At 34.3% G+C, this 24,705-nt stretch overlaps 1 protein-coding gene across 1 annotated transcript in view; it reads left to right on the top strand.

Annotated features, from left to right (window-relative positions):
- Positions 1–24,705, top strand: part of LOC114329808 (UHRF1-binding protein 1-like) — a 102,441-nt gene that overhangs the window by 76,640 nt on the left and 1,096 nt on the right. The window contains exons 12-19 of the mRNA XM_028279044.2: positions 2,366–2,662; positions 6,098–6,466; positions 11,447–11,603; positions 13,101–13,322; positions 16,027–16,322; positions 20,945–21,079; positions 22,097–22,372; positions 24,173–24,347. Of these exons, the coding sequence (XP_028134845.2) occupies positions 2,366–2,662; positions 6,098–6,466; positions 11,447–11,603; positions 13,101–13,322; positions 16,027–16,322; positions 20,945–21,079; positions 22,097–22,372; positions 24,173–24,347 (1,927 nt within the window). The remainder of the gene's footprint in view (positions 1–2,365; positions 2,663–6,097; positions 6,467–11,446; positions 11,604–13,100; positions 13,323–16,026; positions 16,323–20,944; positions 21,080–22,096; positions 22,373–24,172; positions 24,348–24,705) is intronic.

Raw genomic sequence — 24,705 nt, 5'->3', positions numbered from 1 at the left:
GTTATTTGTTCTAATTTCAATAGTTCGTCCTTTCTTAACGCACCAGCCACTCCGAAAATCAATGCAACCTACAAAATGAAATGTTATGAAATACGAGTATTAAGTATATAAACTTAATTTACTGGTTTACCTTTATAATTCGAAACACGTCGTTAGGAGCATCAGAGATGAATTTCTGGACTTGTTCTTTTTCAAGTGTTTTTGATTTCTTTGGTACATAACCTGTTCTTTTTTTTATTGATAAACATAATTAACTTATTATATTTAGATACATCAATGTTTGATTTTAAACTTAAGGTTGATTTTAGCATCGAATATTTGGGCCACAAACTTGCTATTAGTCCTTTTTCGGCAATGTTTGAAAATATGTCAACAATACAGATTCTGAATATCGTATTATTTTTCTCTCGTCACACCATGCAATAAATTCAGCGTATGTTTTTTCGTACAACACTCTGCTTTTTTCAGGCAGTAAACTTAAAGATATTTCATTTGCAGTTTCTGCCACTTCTGGTGGAGTTAAATTAAACTCTTCGTCAATATCCATCTTTTGATTTTTCAAATACACAGAATTTTAAACAATAAAGTAAATAATGACATACAGTGCCAGATAGTACTAACAGCGGCTACTTGATTTTAAATTTTTTAGTGGGAATATAAATAGGTATATGTTTGGTTGCCTACACCACAGGTCACTGCCAATCACAGAGCGTTTAATTAATTTATGCAAGCAATGTATGTTGTGTTGCCTATAATGAAATCGTTGTTAAAATTGATCATAAATGGACGGTCGACGAAAATGGTTTATTATTAAATGATTATTTTATTAAACAAAACATATGTCTAATTAATTATAATCTTTTATTAACTAAAAAATGGTTAAGTCCACGGAACCTGTCAGTTGGTAGTTCAGATTTCTTTCCTAGGTGGCGCTAGGAGTTATCGTTCCGGACAAACAGCATTTCCGCGTGACGTGTCGTGTTATCCTTTTATTATATTAGATTTAATTCAATATACCGGAGTTTGGATATCGACTGTATTGTTTACAGTTCAAACAAACACATCTGTATGAGATTATGAATCTCATAAGAAATTATTTTATACTTTTTAGTGCGTTTTCTTGTTCTGAAAAAGACTTGGTCTTAATTTTCATAACCAAGCGGTTATCTTCAAAAAGAGAAGAGATAACCCAGAAGAACAGCTAACATTGCAAGACAGACCCATCGAATGGCAAAACGAAGCTAAATATTTAGGAGTCACAATCCAAGGTCTAACATTCATATCACATGTCAACGCAACAGTCCAGAAAACAGCAGCGGCCAGAGCGGCAATAAGAGGACTGATAGGAAGAAGAAGCAAATTAGCTATGAAAACAAAATTAAGACTGATAAATAGCATTATACTGCCAATAATTACATACGCATCTCTTGCATGGGGTCACACAAGTCAAAGTAACAAAAAGAAGATAAAAGCGGCACACAAGAACTGCCTCAGAGAAGCTGCAAATGTACCCAGATACGTCGCAGAACGGTTCTTATTTAGAGACCTAAAACCAATAAGAGTACTGGATATTATGGAGGATAAAGCCAGAACAAAATTTGCTGAGCTAGAAGACCACCCAAACCAGATCCTGCAAGAGATATTAAGGTATGATGTGTACCATAGATGGAAACACAGGAGACCCAAACAGCAAATATTAATAAATATATAATAAAAGCTAGATAATCGTAGCTCTATCAAAAGAAGACAACTTGCTCACCTTTGGCATCTCATTATATTTATTAATGTTGATTTTTATACATTTCAAATATCCCTCAAAAAAAAATATACAAAAAACTTAAAAACGGATTCAGCCACTAAACATATCAATAAAATATTAACAATAGGCGAAAGCCATAAAAAATATTAGTAACAAAACCCAAAAAACGGGCATGAGGGGCCCACATCCTCGAGCGCCGAGTCACCGAACTGGACATAGCCCAGAGCGGGGACTCGGCGCCCGAGCAAGCAAAACAGATCGAAGATAAGTCACTACAGATAGCGGGAATAGAGCGCCTCACGCTGGCCTGCATTGATCGGGGTAGGATTTCATATGGGAGTCCATGTACCCAAGACTCCCATATGATAAGCACTTTGCTGATTGAGAGCCCCTATAGCGCATCAGAGTGCTATCGGGGGGTAAGTGGATGGTCTGGAGCATTGAAGCGGGGTGGAGTGATTCCTGCTTAAGGGAGTTAATCCTCCTCGCCCCAATGAATTGTATCACCCGAATGTCATTCTCTAGGGGTGAGCAAGTCTCTCAGGCTGGGTTAAATCACTATGCTTGCTTGCTTGCAATTTTCATATCTTTCATTTCTCATTTCAGATAAATTTTGAAAGTCCATTAGAGCATCCTAACCAAAAGGATAGACCCAAATGTTTGAGTTTCCAAGTGACGAGGGCAACCATAACGAATATCAGAAGTTTGGAGCAATCTTCCAGAGCCGACTTAGCAAAATGCGTGGATTCTTTCCATATGGGCTCGTTATTTTTCGGATCGGAGTTTCCATCCCAACAGAACGATTTTTATGTAGTGACTCAGAAATTTATCGATCACATATCAACTGTGGATAATATTAGAAATGTGCCTTCACAGATCGACTCCTCGATTTCGGATGATTGGGTAAGTCTTAAATTTGAAGTTTTAGCAAATGTGTTCGATTATATTAGATGTGGCAACACTGTCGAGCTGTCAAATAGAGGGCCTTTTTCTAAATATAATCAGCCCTGTGATGTATCACTCAAGTTAAATATAACGCAAAGTTAATCTGTAGTTAAGTTATAATCGTCGAATTGGTGTAATGTATCATTAGTGGAGTCACTGAAGGTGGATATGAGCTATTACCTCCGATTTCGTTGAACCTCCATCGATTTGCATGAAAATTGGTGAGTGGTTAGAGGATATCTCAAGGAGCAACGGTGACATGGTGCCAACTTGCGCTTTTACCCTGGGGTGGATGCCACCCCTTCTCGGGGGTGAAAATTATTTTATTAAAAATAACCCCATAATTCGATAGAGGGACACATTTCAAGCAAAATTTGTTATATAAAGTTATTAAAATAAATCAAAACTTTTTGAGTTACTAAAGATTAAAGATTTTAATTTTTCTTGAGAAAAATGCATGTTTTAACCAATTTTTCATCAATAACTCAAAAAGTGTAAGTTCTTACAAAAAAGTTATTATTATCAAAATTGAAGCTAATAATAAATTAAATAAACTCCTTACTACAAAAACCTTTTAATGTTAACTAAAAGTGAGTTATAGGTAATTGAATGTATATTTTTATCGGCGAGTAAAAAACTCGTCAGTATTCAAGCTGAAATAACGGGAAATTGATGCATTTTATAACATAAACTTATTTAACATTTGCCAAAGTACTTAAAAATATCTGTTAAATGAGCCCCCGAACATACTGATAGCATTAAAATATATGCTCCAAAATTTTTTCAAAATTTATCTTTTAAAAATTTTTCCAAAAAATGTTATTGTTTTTTTTTAAATAACTCCGTTCGTGTTTACGATATCAGGTTCGTCTAAAAACTGTTTGAAAGTAAATTCCAAGTCCTTTGTAAGCAGGTCAAACCTAATCTTTTAAACCCCTTACTTTTTTAAAAATAAAAGGGTAAATGACCCCGGTTGCACGGTTCCCAATGCAAAATTTAAGATTTAAACATTTCTATCTCGGTTATTTTGTATCCTCTAGAAATAGTAAAACAGGGAACATATATGGCACAGAAAAGACTAAAATTTGGTTAAATATAATTTTTTACGTATATTGAGTATTTTTGGAGTTATTATCCAAAGAATATGAGAATTACAATAATTTTAAAAATTATGATTTTTTTTAAATTACATCTTTTTTTCAAAAATATGCATTTTAAACCGGTCAAAATTATCGAAAACATTACTTATGCTAACATAAAGAAGTTCTTGTAAGGATTACTATAAATTTTAATTTTTGTGGAAATGGCGTATGTTTTATTTTTCACTTTTTCCTAAAAAATTCGAAACGGTTCTTTTATTTTCATTATAACTTGCTTAATTTTGACGCTATTACCTTGTTCTTAAACTCATTTGATAGGTATTCCGAAGTACTTTGGCAAATGTTTAGCAGGAATATTTTATACATTGCATCGTTTTCCCGTTATTTAAGCTTGAATACTTAGATTCGAGTACTCGTTGAAAAAAATACACATTCAATTGCCAATAACTCACTTTGAACTAACATTAGTTTAGTTCTTTATGTAAGGAATGTATTCAATTTTTTAATAACTTCAATTTCAGTGATAATAACTTTTTTGTAAAAGCTTATAGTTTTTGATTTGTACGTGAAAAACCGATTTAAAACATGCATTTTTTTACGAAAAAATAAAATCTTTGGTCTTTAATAACTCAAAAAGTGTTGATTTATTTTAATAACTTTATATAACAAATTTTGCTTATAATTTGTCCCTCTATCGACTTATGGTATTATTTTTAATAAAATAATTTTCACCCCCGAGAAGGGGTGGCATCCACCCCCAGGGTAAAAGCGCAAGTTGGCATCATGTCACCTTTGTTCCTTGAGGTATCCTCTAATTACTCACCGATTTTCATGAAAATCGATGGAGGTTCAACGAAATCGGAGGTGAAAACCTTCAGTGACTGCACTACATATTTAACCTAACTACTTGCTTTACTTCTTGAGCTATCTGATGTATCAACAACTGTCATTAGAGAGTTTTTAAGCCCCTTATTTCAGTAACGTTAAACGTTATACGTTATTCTGCTCATGCGCATTACCAGAAAAATAACGTATTACTTTATTAGCGGATAAGGTATCCCCTGTTGGAATTTGAGAAATCTGACACTTGACTGAATTGTCTTGTTAGGTATGGATGTTTTGTGTTCTTAAAGTAGTAAAAGCAGTAAAACCGATGGGACTTAAAGTGGGAGACGACTCCCTATTTACATTATACTTTGCGGACGACCAAGTTGTTATATCCCAAGATCAAGATGACTTAAGTTGGATTTATAGTTTGACGTAGCGTAGATGTAGACGCAACGTAGACGTAAGAAACGGACTGCAGACGTAAGAAAATATTTTGTCAATTTATAAATTAACGCAGCGGAATTTTTGCGCATGCTTAGAAACAGTGACTTAATTCAACAACATAGCCCAAAAATTATACGAACCGTAAACAAAATGTTGTGTTTATTTATTTATACTATTATTTATTATAATATGTATCCGTTTTGTGTGTTACAATGGATTAGGAAATAAATGAAGGTATGCTCCCTTTTTTGAGTTGTGACACTATTTGAGCGTAGGCGCGATTCGCTGTGAGCCGATGAGTAGAGGGGATTTGACAGTTTTCGCCAGCGCTGTTAGTGGCAGTGCATTGAATTTGAACAATTTTATCAGAAAAGTACAAGTTTCACACCGCGAGAGAGCGCTACCGACAAAACTCACAACCAATAAAAACAGAGGTAACCTCTAAATTTCACATACACTTCTTCTTTTTTTCAATGGCCTCTTTCGTAAGCAGTCATCCAGTTGCACGAATTTATATATTAAATAATAAAATTTTAATGAATACAATAAGAAAACATAATTACTTTTACTATTAATTCTGTGTATTCGTTCAGTAATCAGGTTACAATAATATTTCAGTTCATAATTTGTGTTTTTCTGGATAAATATCTATTTTTCTCGTTTTGTATATTTCACATACACCAATTTTATCAGAAAAGTACAAATTTCAAACCGCGAGAGAGCGCTACCGTCGAAACTCACAGCCAATATGTAAACAAACACTAAAAAAATATTTTTCTAGGACCTGTATGCATTGTTGCCAAATTTCAATGTTTTTGCCTTGCGTTACGGGGCTTGATTCGAATATTTTGTGATATTTTAGACTTCCGATAAAAGATACTACCTCTACAACACATCCCCTATACCACATTCATGCTTAGTTACCTGATTTCTTCCATTCTCTTTACATACATATCTGCAATTAAATAAAAAAAATAGTAATGTTAGATTACAATAGAAAAATTTTAATTGAATGTTTCAGATGGCGAATTTTAGTAGAGAAATGTTGTGGACCGACGCCAAGGATGTGTGGTGCATAAGTCTCGATCCTGTTTGGGCTGATTTTAATGGTGCCAGGGCCATAGGAATTGCTAAATCGGTTCCCTTTTTGGACGCTTTGCCGGTTACCATTTGGTTACATACTCACATGGATCCCAATTCAACTGTGAAACCACCTGGTGACTGTCAAGAAAATTCCCAAACGGATGCAGATATTCATGCTCTAGTTTATATCACCAATTTAGTTAGTGTTCAAATCAATCATTACCAGTATTTGTTCTTGTTAAGATTAGCGGAAGATGCGGCACTTTTGGCTACTTACCTGGCTATAGACTCTGAGAGAATATTAAAGGTTTGTACTTTTTCTAATATTGTAGTGTTTAATCTCATTCATAGATTCATTCAAAATTATAGACCCATCAGCCTCTTGTAGTGTTTTTTACATGTCTGCTCAGATGGGGACAGGGATAATACTAACTACAAAGATACTGGGGTCGAAATGGGGCTAAATAAGAAGAAGTAGACACTCAAAACTTCATTGCGAACGGCGCATCAGTTTGTTGTTCGGTGAGCTGAGTCGTGGATTCGTTAGGGGGTAAGAGGGTTTACAGAAGACTAACTACCATAACCAAATAAGCAAAGGATACTTACACAGACTTGAGGACTTTTCTACTATTTAAAATATGACGCCGTTTGGAACAAATCCTCAAATTCACTACTGGGTACTTACTGGACATATTACGGTACTTACGGATACCAATTGGGGGGACATTCATCTGAGATTCCTCTGTTGGGCCAAACTGGGCTATCTATCTTTACCATCTTTCTTGGCTCCCTTGCCAACTTCTTTTTCCTTTACTTTAAAACTCAACTCAGTTGCATTAGAAATCTAGTTAATAATTTTCCAAAAGGGTTTTAAAAAATAAAAATAGGTACATTTTCAAAATATTTATTTTTAACCTCAAACTTTATTTTTATTCTGTTGAGAAAACATATTCTCAAAGAAATACAGACTTTACTATTAGGAATGACAATAAAAATTTATAACCTTTACATGACTTACAATCACAAAACTTTAAACTTTATCGGGCAGTGTATTCCAAAACAAAATTTGACGGAGCTGTCAGACGTCACTGCCATTTTATTTAATTTACAAATTACTGTTTATTTTCAAACATAATAATTTTAGACAGCTACAATAGCAAAACAGGACTTTTAATTAAACAAACGTTACAAAAATTAAACCATTTTGAAAGCAAAATATCCCTACAAAATATTTAAAATTTTACTAACTACAATTTTTATATTTACTTGGAACTTATTCACCTTTTTTATTTAACAAAAAAAAATACAGTACCTTATTGAAGAAACTTTCCTTTTCAAAAGAAAAAACATCTCATTGTCATATACGTCACACATTGCATTGACGTCACAGCACTACTTAACCAAACTTTCCATCCAACACGGGGAGGGGGGGGGGGCAGGCATTCAATTCATAACGACGACACAGGGCTTCTAAAATGGGACAGGACAAAACAGGAACAAGACTATTGAGACCAAACATCTCATCGGGACTTCAGTACGGGACTTCAATACGGAAACTTCAAACAAAAAACAGACCACACGCTGCCATACCGGATAAGTACAACTGCGTCATGCTATCTGCATTGCGATTTTCACCTTTAAATCCAAAATTATGGAGTGAAACTTTTCACGGGTGTTCTTCAATGATTATGGAACAAAAGATAACCATCCACTTGATCTAACATAGCGACAAAAGACAATTTTAAGTCGGTAGGTAGCGATCTCTGGAGCTCCACTGCTGGCTGACGTGCTACCAGCTAAAAGGGTACCATGGAACTGCCTCTCCGCGCGGCAAAAACCTTCACCGCTGCGAACCTGCTGCGTACTTGTAAGCAAAATTCGTCACTATCGTCGCAACATCAACAAATTTGGGACCAGTCCAATACGTTATTCCAAGGGGAAATAGGTACTTTCTCAATGTTGTGTAACAATTTGAAACACTTCTAACAGGAGCGGCTTAGGATATTTTTAAAGATAAATAATCTTCACAAAATAAATTAGAAAATTAGATATTCTGGGAGACAGAAGAGACTAACACCTAACCTTGATTTCTATTAGCCCAAAGAACAGGCAGGATATGACACAAATGACCATTTGAATACCATAAAGATATTAATTGAAAAATGCATCTAGTACAACATACCACTGGTTCTTGCATTTGTCGATTACGAGAAAGCTTTTGATTCTGTAGCGTTTGATACAGTACTGGAAGCCCTAAGCGAAGCCTAATAGATTACAGGTACACATCACTAATCAAAAACATATATGAGAACGCTACATCAACTAGCGTCATGGCTTAAAAATCTGAGATAATGGTTTAACAGATCGTCTGCATCCCTTTTCCGAGCTGCCGTCAACAAAATTACTATAGCCAATTTGATAGCCAACGCTCGATAATCGAGCACGGCACATGAAGAAGAAGAAGACATCAACTATTGGGACCGTGCAAGTTCGGAAAAGCGACACCTGGTTTCATAGCTCAGCAACATTTTTCGCACTTTTAATTATATTGACTAATTATATTAGTCCTGGTTGCTGGATACTTGTCAAGGCCATAGCCCAAAAATAATTTTAAGAAGAAAAAGTAATATTGAGGTTATGTTATTAAAAGGTAAACAATTGTATGTAGCAAATAAAATTAATTATTAAAATGCAGTACTGCAAGCAAAATCAATTAATTAAAATATAATAATTGCATATTATATCAATATCGTGGATATAATTTTTCTTCTTCAATGACAGTAGGTGTGAAATATACGTCAATTTGACAATTTCAATTGACAATATGATTTATTTAAGAAAGTTGCAAGATTTCTCCGCTATTCGCGCACGATCGTTTCTCGTATTCCCTCCAAGTACTTGCACACGATGAATACGGCTACAAGAAGACACAGAAAAATTCAGCTTAGGTCGAGAAGTAAGACAAGGAGATACTATTTCACAAAAATTATTCACGGCAGTTCTAGAGTCAATATTTAAGAACACTCATTGGCAAGTAATGGGCATACATATAGATGGAAAGAGATTAAAATCATCTGAGGTTTGCGGATGATGTTGTATTAATCGCAGACAACTTGCAAGATACAGTTTCTATGATACATTCGCTTAAAACTCTGTCTGAAAGAGCAGGATTAAAAATAAACTTTAAGAAAACTAAACTTATGACAAATCTCGTAATGAGTGGAAATATAACTACATATTGACAATATATCATACAACAAACAGACATTTATACATATCTGGGACACGAGATCAAAAAAGCAGAGACAATCATACACTTGAAATACAGAGGCGAATAGGCTTGACAAGGGCAGCATTTGGCAAGCTAAGTCATATTAAAAATTAAGTCATTAAAAATCCTGGAACAAATTTACTTAATACTCTTTTAATGATGTAGATTGTAAATAAACATAATTACATAAAAAAATATTAAAAATCCGCGAATAAACTCAGAGTTACATAACGAGCCATGGAACATGCAATGCTGAACATGAGCCTTCGAGACCACATAACAAACCAACAAATCGGGCAAAGATCAGGAGTTCAAAACGTCATCGAGAGAATCACGACGCTTAAGTGGAACTGGGCAGGGCATTTAGCTAGAACACGAGATGGGCGGTGGACCCAGAAACTAGAAAAGAAGTCGGAGACGACCACTGACTAGATGGACCGATGACATCAAAAGAGTAGCGGGAAATTGGCTACAAGGGGCCCAGTGTAGAGAACACTGAAAAGAACTGAGGGAGGCCTATTCCAGCAGTGGATGCGATTGGCTGATATGAATCTCATTCATTAAACAATAGATTTGTTGCCTCGTGTATATTATATCTTAATTTATGAAATCCACAAGGAAAAAGATTTTCCTGTAGTTGGCTGTATACCGTACAATACAAAAAAAACAAATACATAAAATCCTTTATAAAAGGTATATATTTAAAATCCCTGAAAAGGGCTACACCACAGAACTAGTTTTCGATTGGTTGACCAATCATCAGTGCTTACCTAAAATGAATATAACCTGACAAAATGATGCAAAGGTTTTAAAATTTTGACTACGGTTAAGAAAAGTTCACGTGATCTAACAATATTCACGTGATCTAACATGCTAACCACCAAAATATAATATTACAAAAATATGAGGGTAACAACCCTTTAAAATTAATCTGTCAAGGAAACATTGATGAACTATGCTAACTTAAGCATATGTCCAATACCAAATATTCAGAATTAGTATCCGATATTGAACAGTATATTTTTATCACCCCGTACATCACACGAACCAATTTGTTATCATATTTAAACATGTGCGGGATATTTCATTTGTTTAATTGTTGCAATTTATAAACAATATTTTGGCAATGGACATTTAATTTAGCTGACTAAGTAAAACCTTTGCTCTTTTGTCGTGTGGGATGACCCAATTCATGTTGCCAACAAGAGATAATACATTTTAGAATCATTCTCAAGAATCACTTCAACCAGGCCAGAAGTGCCTTTAGCTTCATTCACTAGAATCAATATATAGCATCAAATAGAGTCTTCAACTAATTCGCTTATAAGCAACATACCAGTACATCAAACGGTCTTTCGGGGTTGTAGGGTTTACTACCCTGGTGTCAGTCGATATCAATAAAATGGCTAAGTGCTATTGGTGTTTCAATAAACTGAAGATCATCCTCCACTGATCCCGAAAATTTTTTGTACTCTCTAAGAGATACATATTAAAATGTAAAAAGTTTTATGTTCATTTTTAATGAAGGTTCTGAGTAAAAAATCTTGAAAAATGCTTATTTTTGGTCTTCTAAAGTGTACTATAGTTTATTTTTTAACCAGGAGGAGTAAACTAACACGACAGATTCACACCCAAGAAAGTCACTAGAATAATAACTGCTTTTTATATAAAAGCAGACAGCAATCTAAAAATTAAAGGAATAACACAGAAAACACAAAAATCGCCGATATAACTTAATTAATTTGTGAAATGTCACTAGTGTCAAAATTTGATAAATGTCATTAGTGTCAAAATTTTATAACAATGGGGTAAATTTGCCTGCGGTTGGACCAATTACAAACAAGCAATACAGCGCGGTAAATTTGAATCACTTCTCTTGGTTAAAAAACAAACCATAGTACCTTAATATTTCGTTAATTTGAATGTACTTCTTTATACGTTTCGTCAAATTATAGATAATTACTTACTCTTTATTTTTTGTTTCTGTTTCTTAGTTACACAACATTATATTTTTAGGTTGAAAGCAATAGTACCATAGCGATGGGCGTACTCATACCTCAATTAGAAGTAACATTTGTAATGCCATCAAATTCTCCCGGAAAAGAATCGTCAGGAGGTGACATTGAGTCAGTTGTACCAGACACGTCAAGTTTAGCAGATGATATTTTTATCGGTAAGTATAAATACTTTAATTTTATGTATAAAATTCCACACCAACATATCCCGTCATTTACAAAAAGTTACCCCACGTAAATATCTTAACTAACAATATAATTACCTTGTTTGCTGCCGAGTGGAATTCCTAATAGCAAACTATCTAAATATTACTAATAACAGCTTATTCTTGAAGCTTAAAGAACAGACAGCGCTTCTAAATCAGAGTAATCTCATTTACCAACTGTCTTGTCTCTAATGTGATGGGCAGTATATAGGTCAAACACCGCAGTGGTCAAAATAAAGAGTAACACAGCACAAAAGTGATTGCAAAATAGAAAAATCCTTGCCAAAAATTTAATTTATCAGATGTCAAGATGTTGGATATAGAAAATATATAGAAAAAATATATAGAAAATATAGGATATAGAAAATAACTATTAAAAGAGAGTATAATGTTTTTATTTAATTGTAAGTTAATTTTGTAGTATGTTCCTGATGAAGTTGAAAAAATAAATAATCAACGAAATGTTGAACTTTATAAATAAATATAGTTTCAATTTAAATATACAGGGTAGTTTCATTAACAATTGTCCATATCGTAATTGGAAAAACCTTAGCACAAAATACGAAGATTTAACCCAAAACACTTAAATAAAATATTCCTTCTTACCGAGATACAGAGTGTTTTATTACAAATATTCTAAAATAATTTTGGCCCATTGTTCAAGCACCTTTTACTATTTTTTGTTCAAACTTGACACACAGTTTACACATGTTAGGGTACTTTAACTAGTGGTGTACGCCAGTGTACGGATATATACTTCATTTTCGCCCCTTTTCCCCCTCACAATCTACGCCACTGTCACAATAATCATTTCAGTATGTTTTTTGATTCCTTGTTACTTTTTACATAAATATCATCCTTTTGTCTCATTGCGATAAAGTAAGTAGTTTTCAAATTATTTACCGTTAAAGATAATGGATTCCATAAGACTATGTACTTTAAACTACATTCAATAAGCTTATGTGTTTAAAATACATAATCTTATTGAATCCATTACATTAAAACGCAAATAACTTGAAAACTACTTACTCTATCGCATTGAGACAACGGATGATATTTACGTTAAAAGTATCCAGGAATCTAAGAAACATGCTGAAATGATTATTACGACAGTGGCGTAGATTGTAAGGGAGGAAAAGGGGCGAAAAGGAAGTATATATCCCTACAGCACGCTTCTGGCAACAGCGGAAAACTATCTTTTAAGACTAGTTAAAGTATCCTAACATGTGTAAACTGTGTGTCAAGTTTAGATTTGCATTTAGAAAAGCATTTGTAATAAAACACTTCGTATCTCGGTAAGGGAACATATATTATTTAAGTGTTTTGGGTTAAATCTTCATATTTTGTGCTAAGGTTTCTCCAGTTACGATATGGACAATTGTTAATGAAACACCCTGTATATAATATTTCATCATGGAATTAAAGTTTCGTAACTTCTTCTGATTTTAGGTTCAAACCCATCGGTTTGGCACAACAGTTCCTTGTCTATAACCCAAATTGGCATAAGCAAGAAACCCATAGCAAACGGATCTTCAAATCAACTGGACTTGCCTACCAGTAATTCTTCTGATTATCTTCAGACAAGTCCGAATAGAATCAGTAGTCACGAAGAACACAGTTTTTTACTTCAGCAAAAAGGAAATTTGAATTTACAGACGAACATCAACATGGGTAACATATTAATTATAATTATTGTTCTTCAATTTTTCACATGGAAATAATAATATTCTATTTTTGACTGTATCAAATCCTAAATTCTCAACCTCAATATTAAAAATTATTGCTTAATCCTGCCCTGAATTATAATTCGTAGTAAGTTCTAGTTTAATTTCTACTTAAGTACAGATATTTTCTGAGACACTGCAAACGAAAATTCTCTCTCTTCACTGTTGACCCCCAAAGACAACAGACGTGCAAATATATATATCTCTCTCTCTCTCTCTCTCATGCCTCGTGTCGAAGTCATGATTGATTATGAGTTCTCCTCTTGAATGCAAGAAACGCGCGAATCGGCTAAAGACAATACAGTGAAAAATACCCCTAATCCGCTATAGACAAGAACCGCTAGTCCACTAAAGCAAATTAAAACTCGTACAAGAAACAACCACGTGTGGAACCTGGACGATTATCGATGCACGAGTGAAACAAAATATACACAATTAAGTGGGGGTGGTATGGTTTGAAATTTTTATTTTTTTTATTATTTTAAATGAAAGTGCATAACGTCAAGAACACTTCTCTCATATACATCATGTTGAATATCCCTTCCTTCGACTCGCTTTGCCCCGATTTCGAGCTAGCACGCTTGAGCGTAGTGAGAAACGTCTAACAACTGTTCCGTTCTCTTTTGTAGGTTACTTTTCGATTCAAAAACATATTCCGATGTGCATCACTTTATTATTTGACAGACAAATAAGAAGACGAAGACGAAGTTGTCAAAACTTTAAACGCGTTTTTCTCAAAACTGTTTTTTCAAAGGCGGTGGACTCGAAAACTACTCGGCCGATTCATCTGAAATTTTGCACTGATTATCTTTAGACGTTTCGTGAGGTAATGCTGTCGAGATATATTTGTTTTTATGCATTTTTCGTGTTTAGCAATAATAAATATGTTGATTTTCACCCAGTTGTTACAAAGACTTTCGTTTTTTTGACGTCCGAGTGATACCAAGAACTCAAAAATCGTTAAAAATAAAAAAAAACTCGACAGCGTTACCTCGAGAAACTCATAAGCCAAGAAAATTCTTTTTGAAATTTTTGTTTCACATAATCCAGTGATGTCCACCGCAAACTTCATTTTTTTTAGTTGTCTGTAAAAATTTGTCACCGTTGGCAAATTTTTCAATATTTTTCGTTGAAATTTTTTTCTAATATTCTTTGAATTGTACTTAATACGCTTATTTAATTTAAAAATAAAATACTTGTACCATAGTTTCAAAACAAAAATCACAAAAATGTGTTTGAAATGTTGATTTCAAATCATACCCCTCCCCTCATGCAAAATTATTAAAATAATTTCACAGTTTTGTGGACTGTATTATAGGGTGTGGTTCAAAGGAATTTAGAGGTAATTATGTTATACAGACAATATCTAAATTAGGTTTGTAAAAAAGCTTACCAATATCACTGTTATTTCACTCGCAGTATTCAGTTTCGGTTATCGCATAGTAGGTATTTATTCACGGTGGCTGATCGCGAATAAAACCAAAATGTTCCGTCTGTCTTTCGCGGGTACATGTGTAAGCGTCACCGTTTTTGTTTTACACTATTTCACAAGGAGAGAAAACGTTTGTTTAATACGAGAGTAGGGATCAGAGCGATTGGCGGTATTTTAGCACGTGTTTGATTAAGCCTTCAAGAGTGGTGTGAGTTTTTATTGAATCTCACCCCAACAGTGGTGAAAAGGGTTTAATTATTACCCTTTGCCTAATTTTACATAGGTAAATATTTTAGGACCACACGCATATGTCCCAAAGCATAGAGTCCTTCGATATTAACAAACTAGTGAACATTTAGGGCGACTGGTTCTGAGACTTTATTTGGTCTGGCTTTATAGTTAATAATAAACAAAATAATGAACAAAACATTTATTAACAACAACGAGTTTAACAAATATGCGGAATTAACGATAAATTGTCTTAATAGCGAAAGAGAAAGAGTATTTAACCTAATTATTGCGGAAAGCGTAACGTATCTTCACGGCGAAAAGAGGAACACACGCGAACAGAAGTATCCACTGCTGAGAACTAAAAGGGACTGTTCAGTTTTTATTCTAAAACTTCAAAATGTTTTCTCGCTAAGGGTAAGAATGTCACTTCATAAGAGAGTATCCATCCACACATGTTTCTACCCTTGCAACCACCGAAGACGACAAACAGCAACCATGTGTCCGTTTTATCTTTTGTGCCTAACACAACGCTAACACTCAAGTTTTCAGAGAATTAATTTTTTCAAACACAATACAAATTGTCCCAAGAGATTTACAAGAGAGATTTACATAAATGCGAATTAATTTAACTGTTGTTTTCACAACAAAGAGGACAAAGCAGATACAGTTGCGTCCTATCACTTCGACGCGACGCAGGAGAGAGCAAGAGATATATTTGCACATCTGTTGCCTTTGGGGCCAACAGTGAGGAGAACAGTTATCTTTGCACTTCTGTTGCCCCAGGCGGTCCAAAGTAAAGAGAGAGAATTTACGTTTGCACTAGTTTGCAGTATCTCAGAAAATGTCTGTACGTGGGCAGGGATAAAACTAGGTACCTGCTACGAATAATTATCCAGTTTTTAATATTGAGGTTGAGAATTTGGGTTTGATGCATGTGAAAAATTGAACAAAGTAAGTACAATTGTTATCATTGGCATTTTGTTACTAGGTTTCACTTCCCTTAAAAAAGGTTTTACTAGTCTCAAGTCGTCTATCGACAGCGCCCTTAAAGCTAGTCCCGATGACCTCAGTGATACGATGTCGATCAGAAGTGATGCGTCGAGTGATTCAGAAAAATTTGTCCATATTAATTGTGATTTAGATATTGCTGGTGCAGAGATTATTTTCATAGTAGTAGAATTCTCAGAGCGAGTGGAGGAAGCGTCGGAGGTGTTGGAAGAAGATAATACTGTTACGAGTACTAGTGAACATTCAGTGACGAGTACCAGTCGTAGGAAAGATTTAGTAAGTATTAGAATCTTTTGAAGCATTTTTTTAATAATCGTGAAGTCACTGAAGGTTTTTACCTCCGATTTCATTGAACCTCCATCGATTTTCATGAAAATTGGTGAGTAGTTAGAGAATACCTCAAGGAACAAAGGTGACATGATGCCAACTTGCGCTTTTACCCTGGAGGTGGATGCAGCCCCTTCTCGGGGGTGCAAATTATTTTATTAAAAATAATAAAATAAATCGATAAAGGGACAAATTCTAAGCACAATTTGTTATATAAAGTTATTAATATAAACCAATACTTTTGAGTTATTACGGATAAAATTTTTTATTTTTTCGTAAAAAAATGCATTTTTTAAAGCTGTTTTTCACGTATATGTCAAAAACTATAAGCTTTGACAAAAAAGTTAATATTACCAAAATTGAAGATAATAAAAAACTGAATACACTCCCCACTTCTTCTTCTTCTTCCTCTTTAAAAGCAATTCTGCTTGTTCATTGGCGGATTGATACCTCTATGGAAGGTTGTCACTCAATCTTTTGCGCGGCCGGCCGGTACTTCTTCTGCCGATTGGTGATTTATCTCGTGCTATTTTGACCACACGTGTCTCCCCCATTCTGGTTATGATGTTGTTCCATTCCCTTTTTCTATTTAGTGTCCATTCGTTTATACACTGTACGTTACATTGTCTTCTGATTTCTTTACTCCTCTTTCGATCTCTCAGTGTATTTCCTGTAATTCTTCTCAGTACTCTCATCTCTGCCGTTTCCAGTAGTCTTTGTGTTGTGGCTGTACCGGGTCTTATTTCTGATGCATATGTCATTATTGGTCTTACACTGGCTTTATAAATTCTCGACTTCATCTCAGTGTTAATATGTCGGTTTCGCCATATAGTGTTATTAAGGCATCCTGCTAGTCTATTTGCTCTTTGTACTTGATTTCTCACTTCTTTGTCCAGGTCTCCGTAACTTGACAATGTAATTCCAAGGTATTTTATTTCCATAACTTGTTCAATACTGATAACATCAATTTCTATTTTACATCTGATTGGTTCTTTACTGATTACTATTGTTTTGGTTTTCTGAGAGGAAATTATCATATTGAATTCTTTTGCTCTTATGTTAAATCTGTGGACTAATCTTTGCAGACTATCTTCATCTTGGGCTATCAATATTGCGTCATCTGCGTAGCAGAGTATTTACTTCTTTGTTTCCCATTCTATATACTCGTCCTTTGTTGACGTTTTTGATGATTTCATCCATGATTAAATTGAGGAGCAGAGGACTCAATGAGTCTCCCTGTCTTATTCCGCTGCCTATATCTATAGGTTCTGTAAGTTGTCCATCTATTCAGACTTCCATTTTGTTGTTTTGGTAGATGTTTTCAATAGTTTTTATGATATTCAGAGGGACTTCTCTATTATACAGAAGATGGATTACATCTTTGAGTCTTACTCTGTCAAATGCTTTCTTCAAGTCAATCAGACATAGAAATGCTGGTCTATTATACTTTAGTGATTTCTCAGTAATTTGCTTTATGACGAATATTGCATCTGTACACTAACTCCCCACTTATAAAACTAAACTAATGTTAATTGAAAGTGAGTTATGGGTAATTGAATGTATATTTTTTTCGACAAGTACTTAAATCTAAGTATTCAGGCTTAAATAACGGGAAAACGATGCAATTTATAAAATATACCTGCTAAACACTTGTCAAAGTACTTCAAAATACTTATCAAATGAGCTCCAGAAGAAGTTAATGGCATCAAAATTAAGCAAGTTATGATGAAAATAAGAGAACCCTTTCGACTTTTTTAGGAAAAAGTGAAAAATAAAACATACGCCATTTCCACAAAAATTAAAATTTATAGTAATCCTTACAAGAATTCCATTATATTAGCATAAGTAATGATTTCAACAATTTTGACCGGTTTGAATGCACATTTTTGAAAAAAGATATTTAAAAAAATCAGAATTTTTAAAATTATCGTAATTTTCATTTTCTTTTGATAAGAACCCCAAAACTCAATATACGTAAAAAATGATATATACAGGGTGTCCAGAAACTCTACCGACAAACGAAGACAGGAGATTCTTCAGATAATTTTAAGACAATTTAGCTCAATTTGCCTAGTCCGAAAATGCTTCCTAAAGGAGCTAGAGCTCTTTGAAGATGGCTTCTTGTAATTAGTTTTTCTTAAATACCTCCAGAACGCTTCAATTTAGAAAAACGAAAATCGGTACGTATATTTATCTTTCAGAGATAAATCGATTCCATCCATTGCCAATTTCTAGTACCGATCATAGGCGTCCGTTTTGGGTAGGGCAACGGTTATTTTATTACATAACTTTTTTGTCTTTAACTTTTAAGCATTTTTGACCCTGGATTATTAAATTATGAGGTATTCTAGTATTATAAGATACTCTTGGTTTAAGTCCGTAGGACACACGGTTTTCTAGAAAAATCGAATTGAAAATTTTTCGTTTTGTAAATTTGAATAAAAATTGAAAAAAATTTTCAAAAAAAAACGGTGTATTTTATCAACTTGAAGCAAGAGTAACTTTTAGTATTAGAATACCTCATAACTTAATAATCTAGAGTCAAAAATGCTTAAAAATTAAGGACAAAAATATTATGCGATAAAATAACCGTTGACCTACCCAAAACGGACGCATATGACCCGTACTAGAAATTCGCAGTTAATGAAATCGATTCATCTCTGAAATATAAATAAACGTACCAGTTTTCAGATTTCTAAATAGTTTTTTTTTAATTTTTTTTTTTGGAAATTCAAAAGAAAAATTTTTCAAATCGATTTTTCTAGAAAACGGTGTATCCTATCGACCTAAAACAAGAGTACCTTTTAGTTGTAGAATATCTCACAATTTAATAATCCAGAGTCAAAAATGCTCAAGAGTTAAAGATAAAAAAGTTATGCGATAAAATAATTGTTGCCCTACCCAAAACGGACGCCTATGATCGGTAATAGAAATTCGCAATGCATGGAGTCGATTTATCTCTGGAAGATAAATATGTGTACCAATTTTCGTTTTTCTCAATATAAGCGTTCTGGAGTTATTTAAGAAAAACTACTTACACGACGCCATCTTCAAAGAGCTCTAGCTCCTTTAGGAAGCATTTTCGGACTAGGTGAATTAGGTTAAAATATCTTAAAATTATCTGAATAATCTCCTGTCTTCGTTTGTCGGTAGAGTTTCTGGACACCCTGTATAACCAAATTTTAGTTTTTTCTGTATCAAATAGTTTACCGTTTTTACTATTTCTCTAGAGTAATATAACCGAGATAGAAAGGTTTGAAGCTTAAATTTTGCTGCGAGGATCATGTAACCGTAGCAATTTAACCTTTTATTAAAAAAAATAAGGGGTTTAGAATGATAAATTTGATGTGGTTTAATAGCCCTTGGAATTAACTTTCAAATGGTTTATAGTTGAACATGATCTTGTAAAAATTGACGGAATTATTTAAAAAAACAACAACATTTTTTGGAACGATTTTTAATACAAATTTTGAAAAATTTTTGGAGTATAAATTTTAATGCTATCAACTTGTTCGGGGGCTCATTTGATAGATATTTTTAAGTACTTTCACAAATATTTAATAAGTTTACGTTACAGAATGCATCATTTTCCCGTTATTTAAGCTTGACTACTTAGATTTGGGTACTCGCCGAAAAAAATATACATTCAATTACCTATAACTCACTTTTAGTTAATATTAAGAGGTTTTTATAGTAAGGGGTTTATTTCACTTTTTATTAGCTTCAGTTTTGGTAATAATAACTTTTTTGTAAAAACTTATAGTTTTTGAGTTATTTATGAAAAATCGTTTAAAAACATGCATTTTTCTCACAAAAATTAAAATCTTTGATGTTTAATAACTCAAAAAGTTTTGATTTATTTTAATAACTTTGTATAACAAATTTTGCTCAGAATTTATACCTCTATCGAATTATGGGGTTATTTTTAATAAAATAATTTTCACCCCCGAGAAGAGGCGGAATCCACCCCCAGGGTAAAAGCGCAAGTTGGCACCTTATGTCACCCTTGTTCCATGAGATATTCTCTAACCACTCACCAATTTTCATGCAAATCGATGGAGGTTCAACGAAATCGGAGGTAATGGCACATATCCACCTTCAGTGACTGCACTATAAATTATCTCATGTATTGAACAACATTCAGTGACCGACTAAGGCTAAAGCAGGCCCTAGGCACAGTTTATTGCTAACACATCAATTAATTCACTCTCGAATCTTGATGGTTCCAATTTTGCAATCCACTCCTGAGACACGACGATAACGACCAATATCGGCAAACGTAGGATGCCGTTAACTGTCAATCATCTGCGCAAAGGACCAACATTTTTGTTGCGCCATGACCAAAATGGAACATAGAGAACAAAGGATTTTCACGGAGTGACCCTACTGATTCGTTAGCATTATACTGTGCCTAAGCAAAATTGTAATTCCGGGCCTATTTTTCAGTCAGGACACATACGTTGCGTTTGGTAATTTGGCTTCAAAGCATGTAGTATGTATTCTATTTAATTATTCAGAAATTATCCAAAGTATCCAAAAAGACTCTAATATTTATTTATTTCTATTTTTAGGTCTCAGTATCAACATTCAAACTTAATAAAATAGAATTCGTATACCAGTCTTTAGGTTTTCAATCGTCGCTAAAGATACAACTCACCAATCTAATGTGTGATGATTGTTCTTGTATATCGTGGGATGAACTGCAGGTAAGTCACTTGCCTAATAAATTTTTAAATTTGAACTCAAATAGATAAATTAAAGGATTATTTGAGGTGTCTTCGTCTCTCCACTCTTATTTTCCATGCTTTTCTATCAACACCGGAAGCACACATTGGAGAAAACCCAATAGTACGTAATGTGTTGTCAAAATTGAGGCTGATACATTTGGTCAGAGTGTTATAGCTACGACTGAACTATCAGCTTGATGAGTCATGTTTTAAAGTTATTTACACGAATTTTGCACTCTAGGATGTACCAAAAAATAGAAGAACGACTTAGTGATATACAGTTTGGGTTCAGCAATAACCTTGGAACCAGACAGGCACTATTTAGTATTCAGGTTACGGTACAGAGATGTCAGACATCCAGTTTATACGTGTTTTATTGACTTTAAAAAGGCATTTGATCGAGTAAAACATACTAAAATGATTACCATTCTTCAACCGGTGGGTATTGATGGTAAAGACCTCCGCATTATTAAAAATCTTTATTGGCATCAACGTGCAAACATTAGGATTGACCGGGATACTTCTGAATAAGAGCTTGAAATACGAAGAGGGGTAAGGCAGGACTGCATTTTGTTCCCACTAATATTTAACATCTATTCTTAGTTCGTTTTCAATAAATCACTGGATAATGTTCAATGTGGTATTAAAATGAATGGCGTCAATTTTAATAATTTGAGCCAGATACGCGATTGACATGGTGTTAATTGCAAGCAATTACGAAGAACTTCAACATCTGATTAATAGGATTACCACAACGTGTGATGAATATGAACTCAAGCTAAACACCGCAAAGACAAAGGTGATGGTTGTCAGTAAAACGCCAATACAACCGGAAGTGAACAACTGGAGAAAACTAACAGTATCTCCTACCTTGGTTGTAATCTAAATAATGCGAACTAATAAATAATACGTATATAGAGGTCAGAGCTGCATTCTTTAAGACGAAGTATAATAGTATAAAACTCCTATCATACCCTTATGTTCTTTTTCTTTCAGAGTAAGTTTGGCACACGATCTCGTGTGTGGACCTGCAATCCTCCAAGTGATTTTACGTCGCCAAAAGTAAAATTGCGGTTAGATCATAACTTAATGGTTAGTAAAGATTCACTATCAGAAACGGATTTGACGAATAGAGATAGTTTCGCAAAACTTTTTTCGGATTTGATTACCATTCAAGTAAAGGATTTGATGTTGAATTTAAATATGAGTACCGTCACTGGGCTAGCCGATCTAGTGGAAGATGAAGTAATGCCGATTCCGTTCCCTATCAAGGTGAGTTTTTAAAACTTTCTGAATTAAAAAAATCGATTTTTGATTTTTTACGTAAAAACACTTTTAACGTCCGGTTGCACCAACAAATCTTAAGCCCCAGCTTAGCTCAGCTCAGCTTGAAGCGTTTTAAAATGTCTGCTCAGTTGGGGTCAGGGATAAAACTAGCTACATAGGTACTGGGGGTCGAAACGGGGCTAAAGTAGAAGAAACAGACACTCAAACCTTCTTTTGCGAAACGGCAGCTCAGTGGTTGTTCGGTGGCGGGTGATGGAATCGTTAGGGAGTTGAGAGGGTTTTAAGAAGACTAACTACCATTACCAAATAAGCAAAGGATACTAGAAGACTAACTACCATTACCAAATAAGCAAAGGATACTTACACAGACTGGAGGACCTTCCTACTATTTAAAATATGACGCAGTTTGGAATCAATCCTCAGATTTACTATTGGGTACTTACTGGACACATATCTTACTTACGGATACCAAATGTGGGGACATTCATATGAGATTCCTCTTTTGGGTCAAACTGGGCTACTCTTAACATCTACCTTGGCTTCTAGGCCAACTCCTTTTTTCTTTCACACTTTTTCTCTTTAAAAAACATCTCCTTGTCACACGTAAACAAAACAAACAGGCATCGGCGTCCTTGACAAGAGGCGTAGGGAGCAAAACTTGGAAACAGGAACAAAAACTGGAACGAGGCTACGAGACCAAACATCTCATCGGGACATCGGAAACTTCAAATAGAGGACTTCAGTAGGGGACTTCAATACGGGAACAGGAACAGAACATCACCACATAATGGCGGCCATCAACTACGCGATTCATTTGTACTGCGTATTTGCATTTTCACTTTAAAAAATCCGAAATTAGGGAGTGAAACTCAGAAACACAGAACAAATTGCAAACCCTTCACTTGATTTCATATAGCGATAATATCTAATTGATGCCGGCAAAGTGGTGGCTTGTGAGCTCCACCGCTGGTTGACATATTACCATCTCGGAGGTTAATGTGGAACTACCCTCTCTCCGCGCGGCAAATCCTTCTCCGAAAATTCTTCTGCGAACTTGCAAGCCAAATTCGTCCTTAATGCCTGCAAGATCTATAAATTTATTTGTTTGGGATCGGCCAATGCATTATTTTAAGGGGAAGTAGGTATTTTTTATTCTACGCGTTATTCTTTATACATATTGTGAAACAAATTGTAATATCCAGAAGCAGGTGCGGTTCAGAACTTTTATGATAAAAAACTTCACAAAACTAATTAGAAAAATAGATATTTTTTTGCAGCTGGGATATAAAATTTATGTTGGGTTTTTTCAAACGTTACAAGCTTATAGATAGGGCCGCTTTAAGTCTCACTTACGTCGCACCATAATTTTTGATTCTTATCATTCTTTTCATTCTGGCAATCCATTGTGGCAAGCTGAAAATTGATCTAAGACTCAATGGTGCAACGCGTATGTTTCGTAAGCAGAGCTTAAGGCACGTCTTAAGCTTAAGATCTGTTGGTGTAACCATGCATTAGTATCATATAAACACTGTCCTAAAATTTTATTAAGAAATTCGAAATAGAAACGATGTTATAGCTGCATTTATAACGGTACTTACCTGAGCTAAATCTCATTTGTATATAACAACGCGCGCGACGCTTGAACTGTGCAGCTGCTACTGGACAGTTGGGTTCTAAAACTTAAAAAGTGTAAAGAACGTAAAAATCCACTTAATGTAATAATCTTTTGATATGTTTATCTTTATATTGTTATTATTTATCTTTATCTTTATATTTTGATTTTAGATGACTGTAGATAACGTAAAAGTCCATTTAAACGAAGATCGACCACCTGTTAATATTACTTCACCTGGACCGATACCAATAGATTTAAATGTTACTCATATGTATATAACTCGAACGGAAGATGGCGTGTTTAACCTGTTTCCATGTAGCAAATCCAAAACCAATAGTACTAATGGTAAGTGAAGATTACTATTAGACGGAAAAATGATTTTTTTTTATTTTCTTAGAGAAGTAATCGCCGACATAGTTTTTTTTTCGCTGCTAACTAAATATATCAGAAAGAGCTTTTTCTTCTTCTTAGCCTTCTATGGTCCATTGTTGGACATAGGCTTCTAATAACTCCTTCCATCGATCTCTATCCTGAGGAGCATACTTGTTCGATAGGACACATTTCGATACTTTCAAATGCCTTTTCATAATTTACGGAGGCAGAAAATACGGGTAGTTGGTATTAATTTGCCTATTCTATCAATGTTCTCATTGTCAGCAGATGGTCTGATATACTATATCCTTTGCGGAACCCAGCCTGTTCT

The sequence above is a fragment of the Diabrotica virgifera genome, chromosome 3, assembly GCF_917563875.1.
Source record: "Diabrotica virgifera virgifera chromosome 3, PGI_DIABVI_V3a".
Classification (NCBI taxonomy): Eukaryota; Metazoa; Arthropoda; class Insecta; order Coleoptera; family Chrysomelidae; genus Diabrotica; species Diabrotica virgifera.
The sequence above is the reverse complement of the archived record's forward strand: the minus strand, read 5'-3'. Positions and strand labels throughout refer to the sequence as shown.